This window comes from Cariama cristata, unplaced genomic scaffold, assembly GCF_000690535.1.
Source record: "Cariama cristata isolate BGI_N322 unplaced genomic scaffold, ASM69053v1 scaffold2991, whole genome shotgun sequence".
NCBI classification, from domain to species: domain Eukaryota; kingdom Metazoa; phylum Chordata; class Aves; order Cariamiformes; family Cariamidae; genus Cariama; species Cariama cristata.
In genome coordinates, this window is record NW_009598493.1 from 65,753 (window position 1) to 71,587 (window position 5,835).

The following is a 5,835-nucleotide window of genomic DNA, read 5'->3' on the forward strand; positions in this document are numbered from 1 at the left end:
AGACACTTGCATTACTGCAACACTTAAAACATTTTAATTCAGAATTTCTCCAATAAAAATCTATGTAACAAAACCCTGTTATTGCATATTTAACTAGAAAAGATAAGCTATGAAATGTAATAGTGGAAACAAAACATTGTTACTAACATGTGTTGGATAACACAGAATAGTGATATTTTCAATTATTTAATCAGCTTTTCAGTATTAGTTTTGGTAAATGCTTTAGGATGTCCAGCCTTTAAGGGTAACAATTAGTGAAAGTTGGTTTTGGACAACCATTTTGGCTTTTAAATTTCATTCATTGTTTTTACATATGCTGTCATCTCAAAATCTGCAATTTTAACAAATTCTTGGAAAGTGTTTTGTTCTTGAATAGTTGCTGGTCTTACAGAGACGCACTTGAAAATGTTCCTTTTTGTGTCATAGTTTCCCATGCACCTGTGCACTCGACCTCTAATTAATCTTGGAAGCTCTCGGTCCTTCATCAAAAGCATAATAAACAAATAAAAAAAATTATATCACCTAACATAAAAGCTTTCAAAATGTCTGGTTTCTCAAGACTACACTGAAGGAATTTACATCAGCTTTTTTGCTATTATCAACTACTTAGAAGCTGTACTGGAAGTCCCACCTGTTTTGCTGAAAAAAAAGTCTGAGGATGCCTAAATAGTGACTGGATTATTGCTCTAGACCAGTTTGGGAACAACATGGTATAAGCATTCAGCTTGCCTTTTACACAGTCATTTTCTATTTTATCAGAACAATGTATTATTAGTTTCATAAAAGGGATTATAGGTAGTGGTGTCTGTGTTAGGTATGGACACAGAATACTTACAATTTCATAAAATACACAAGGCAGACTCTCCTTTCCATCTCTCAAAAGAAAATTCTTTGCCCCATATGCTCCAGGTGTGACTGCAGAATCAAGTGTGCCTATACCATTTAGCAAAATGACAACATTTACTACACAAAAGCACAAAGATATCTAAAGTCAGCCTCAGCTTTCTGTGAGAACCAGTGCTAACAGCATGAAAGTTCTAATACAAATTACGGGCTTGATATAGTCTTTGAATAGTATCATTGTATATGATGTCACCGTAAACTTAGTGACCAAATGTGGTTTTCATAACTGTCATTGTAAACAGATTATCCCCTTGTTAAGCAGAGCACAACACAATTCTCTCTAAGTTTTATTGATCTTCATATGCAAATAAACTTTAAATATTTGCAACCTTGTCAAAATAATAGTTTTCTGAGATGCCATTACATTGTATATTCTTATTCACTTTGATTTAAAGTTTAGTCATTTCAGTCTTTTGCCATGTTCATTTCTCAGGTAACGTCAATTAAAACACAAAGTAAAACACACTATGAGTCACCTATGTTTAGAAGTACTCCAGACTTGAAATTATTCCTAGATTAAGTGTCTTAAAAATTACTGTAGAACAGTACCTCTCTACAAAGGGTTCCTATTAAATAGAAAAATTTATTGTAACACATTCTAAAAACAAGGAAAGAAAAGAAAGAGGAAAGAAAGAACTTAAATTTTGGAGGATGATTGTATTATTAATTTTGTAGCTATTTTAGTCACCTTTGATAGCTGAACGGATCTCCCAGCAGCAAAACTAGATGTTGCTCATGCCAATATTTTGTGGGTTTAAGTATATTTCAGCTATTGTTCCTACAGTTAATAAAATTTTCTCTTGGCTATTGTCTTACCATTATTATCAGTTATAGCACAATCTACCATGCTTACCTAAAACTTCAAATAATAGTGCAGTTTTATAAGCATATTGACTCCAGTGCCTCATACTTTCAATGACTGCAGATATGATTCGCAAAGAATTCTTTTTTTCTTTAATTTTTAATTGAGATGATGAAATTTCCTTTCAGAGGAAGATGAAAACTCAAGTTAGAGGTACACACTCACACATTTTTAAAAGCCCTTTAGACATTTATATATTATGTTAAATATCCAATATTTACATTAAAATTAGAGTATTTGTTCACAGTATACAAACAACTCCCTGCCAATTTCTGTGATCACGCTGAGGATTGTAGGTTATTATAGTATGAAAATCTCAATTCTAAATTTTCAGAAACCTGAGCGTTTACTAAAGCAGCCAGGACTGATAAAAGCCTCATCTTTCCTCAATTTTCTTTTTCTTTACTGTTTTCTTCATAGTACCTTCCTACTAACTCACTCTGTAAGTTTACCTGACTTTTGCCTTCTGGAATACAATCAAATTGCTTTTCATTCATTTTATTTTGCTGAATATCGTGGTTAAATTTATATGCCAGGCTATGATCCCGCAGACTTCTTGAAACAGTGTTAGGTTTCACTGGCCATTGTCCTTTAGAGGTGCTTGTTTGCCTGGTTTCTGTTGTTTTGATAAACTGAGATGAATTACAGTTATCAGGGGTTTTTTGCTGATGGACAGTTTTCAAACTGTTTGAAAGGTTCTTGAACTTTTCAATAATTCCACTATCAGATCTTGAATCTGTTGTGTTACTTAAAGGAGTATATTCATTTCTGTTCCAAACTTTAGTACTGGGAGCCTTCTCTTCTACCCTGCAGTACAACATAGAACATATAGTTCCGTATCATAATATCTATTCTGAATACTCAGATATGTTATTAAAGCATATAAAAGCAATCTACGTGTTGTTGTTTTAGCTTTACAAACATCTGTTAAATATTCACTTGAGTATACATTTAAATTTATGCATATACAGGGCAGTGATCCCACCTGTGCTTAAATCCAGCTGAATTCAATAGGCCTTAAAAGCTTGCTCAATTATTGTCCTGCTCTGTATAAATGATCTTAGATTCACCTAAGATTGACCTAAGATTCACTTTTTTTCCATAACTCTAAAATACAATAAACAAAGTTTCTTCTGAGAGTGGTATTTCCAAATTCTTCTACCACCATCACTGAAGAAATCATTTTACAGCAAACTCTAGTGCTGACCTTATTACTTCTAACACACGTCTTTATAAAGGCGGCTCAGAAATTCCTTCCACCTCCATTCCATTTTGCCTTTGAAGGCACTTGTTTGAAATATTCACTCTCTTTTTGCCATTGGAAAGGAACAGGAGGAAGGGAAAAGAGAAAAAAGACAATTATAACATTGCTGGAAGTTTTCCTGCCAGCTCTAGGCATCTGAATCTGTAAGCTTTCCTTTGGTTTATAAAAACAGAGAGTTCACAGTTTTGATTAAATGTTTTGATATAAAATTGCCCTAATGTACACTGATAGAAACTTATTTGGGTCTATTGATAAATTTGGGTTGAAAGTGGGCAAAATTTCAGGTAAAGGGGAATCTCAAAAAATTACATCTAAGACCAGCAAAATTCAATCAACATTTACGGTAAGACTGAATTTTAGGCCTGATAATAAGGCTAGATATTAGGTCTACTTAACAGGCTTCATTAGGTACACTGCAAAGATGCTTCATTTCAGTGGGTTTTGGCTCATAAGCACAATGTAATTATTTAGGACTACAGTGATGATCTGAGAATTAAAAGGGTGTCTCTGCTGCAAGAATATGGAAACATGTAAGATATATTTTCACATAATAATAATTTTGGTTAAGGAAGGATAATAAAAATCAAAGACTCCACCAACCTGCAGGCATACAGGCTTTTCCCAGCATTTGCTACATTAGACTTTGATGCATTTGGTGGTTTCATAAGGGAAGGAGCCATCTGATGTTCTGTTCGGCTTTCAAAGATAAGTTTAAAGTATCATTGACATAGCAGCAGCTTTATTGTAAGACAGACACGTGGATCACAGTTTGTGAAACAATTAGTACCCAAATAAAAATGAATAAGCAACAAGTAATCTGCTTTTACATACCTATTGTTTGCTGCTCTCTGTAGTTCAGTCGCTTCTGGGTTTGCAGCTCCCCAGCCTAATTCTCAAAAGACAAAGATTCAATATGGATACAAACTGAAAAGGTTGAAAGGTAATAGGTCTACTTAGGGCTCCTACTCTTTATCTGCTTAATGTTCCCCAAATAGTCTCACAAAGGAAGAAGAAGGGGGGGAAAAAAAAAAAGAAATGTGGTCCATTGATATCTGTAATTATAAGGCAACTTCTAACAAGTACATTCCTTCTCTACACAATAGTTAAGTTACAGACATTAGACTTACTAGCACAGAGACTTTTACTTTATTACAAGTAAAACATGATGAAAGTACTAAAGGCAGAATTCTGCATCATTCTTTCCAAGCACAATTTGAAGAACAGAAGTTCTCTTCTGAATTACAAGAAAGACATCTTATAAATGTTTCTTCTTGTAACATAGGACTTGAATGTTGATTGAAATCAGCTGAAAACAAAAGGTCAGAGTTTCAAGAGACTCTATTTAAATGCCAGTGCTACTTCATTCTCTAACACACAAAGAGTCAAACTCCCTCTAGGCATTAAGTATAAGAAGCTCAATTGTATAAAGCGGAAAGAAATTTCCCAGAGGACATTTTTTACATAATGAACTTTTCAGAAATAAACATAAAGGATGCATATAGTTCTTGATAAAGACAATGTCTAATTTAGTAAAATACAATCATAAAGTTAAGATTAATTTGAATTTCAGCAATTAAAAAAATAAAATAGATCTTATTTACCAAATGATGTGGTAGAAAAGTCATAAGTACGAGTCCCAGAACTGGTACCTGGCTCATTTTTAAGTGGATTTGAAGTGAGGGGCTGTCTATTTCTTTTTTTCTGATTGAACAGAGGTACAGGCAGACAACCTAAAATTAAAATTCAAATAATACTATACCAATCTACACTTAAAATATGTAAATAAAATTACTTTACAATTATTTTACATCACCCATAGGATTTACATTTCATAAGCACATAACAGACCAGCCATTGCCCCACATAATTTATATTCCCAGCTCTCTGTCCTGCACATAATCCCATGAATGAAACATTTCCCTTCGCAACCAGTCCCCTGACTCCGTTCAAATTCTTGCCCTGTGCTGTACTAAAACAGATAACTCATGCAAGTCCACTCAGGAAATCGGGGTCTAGGACTGAATACTGTATATCCTCTATGAATAGTGCATATATGTGTGTGTGTATATCTCTGTATGAGCATAATGAGGTATGAATGGTAAAGCACAAAAGAATGAACTGTACCTGCTGTGCTGCGTGTTGAAGTGTCAGCTAGACTCCTTTTCATTTCTGTGCTGTATCTTAATAGGCAACAATGTATTGATTACTCCAAATTTGCTGTATGGAAGTGAGATAAACAAAGTAGACTAATTCATGCTGTACAAATACCTAAATTTTATGTGATTTTATGGCATTTTCTCTTAACTCTCTGTATACCCAGTGACATGCATCACTTCAGACACAAGCCTAAAACATGTGAGCAGTTGTACTGAATGTAGAAGATCCACAGCTATGCAAGTAACATGCAATTTCTCTTTGCATATTAAGGGCCCAAATGATTACATTTTTGAAGTAAGAGTTGTAGTCTCTGCTTTTTTAAGTGCTGTAAAAATACTGAATTCACTTCTGAATATAAAAGTAGATATACATTCAAATATAAGGAATAATTTTTAATTCCTGAAAATAGAATACTGATAGAAAATGCATAATTATATATTGCTGCAAAGTATGATGGCAAAGTACATGGCTTTGAATAAAAAACTGATTTAACTATCCTGTGAAAAATAGTGTCATGCTTCAAAAAATAAATTTCTTTTCTGTACTTTATGGTACAGACCTAAAACCTTTAGCCAATTTCCTCATGTATAAAATACTTCACAAGTGAAGAGAACATTATTATCAACCAAATATTATGAACAGAAAAAGT

General features: G+C 33.5%; 1 protein-coding gene across 1 annotated transcript; it reads right to left on the reverse strand.

Annotated features, from left to right (window-relative positions):
- Positions 1 to 287: 287 nt before the first annotated feature.
- Positions 288 to 5,196, reverse strand: SPATA22 (spermatogenesis associated 22). The gene is made up of 7 exons (XM_009709288.1): positions 5,154 to 5,196; positions 4,631 to 4,759; positions 3,861 to 3,915; positions 2,218 to 2,533; positions 1,757 to 1,886; positions 836 to 933; positions 288 to 479 (listed from the first exon to the last, which is right to left on the reverse strand). Exons 1-7 carry the CDS (start codon positions 5,194 to 5,196, stop codon positions 288 to 290), a joined length of 963 nt encoding a protein of 320 aa, XP_009707590.1.
- Positions 5,197 to 5,835: the final 639 nt, after the last annotated feature.

What these genes read in the sequence shown, in the direction of transcription:
- SPATA22 (XM_009709288.1), bottom strand. Translation starts at nt 5,196, where the DNA reads ATGAAAAGGAGTCTAGCTGACACTTCAACACGCAGCACAGCAG. An exon ending in CTTTTCTACCACATCATTTG is followed by an intron (nt 3,916 to 4,630) that starts GTAAATAAGATC and finishes TTTGAGAATTAG; the next exon opens with GCTGGGGAGCTGCAAACCCA. An exon ending in CTTGTGTATTTTATGAAATT is followed by an intron (nt 480 to 835) that starts GTAAGTATTCTG and finishes CTTTTGATGAAG; the next exon opens with GACCGAGAGCTTCCAAGATT.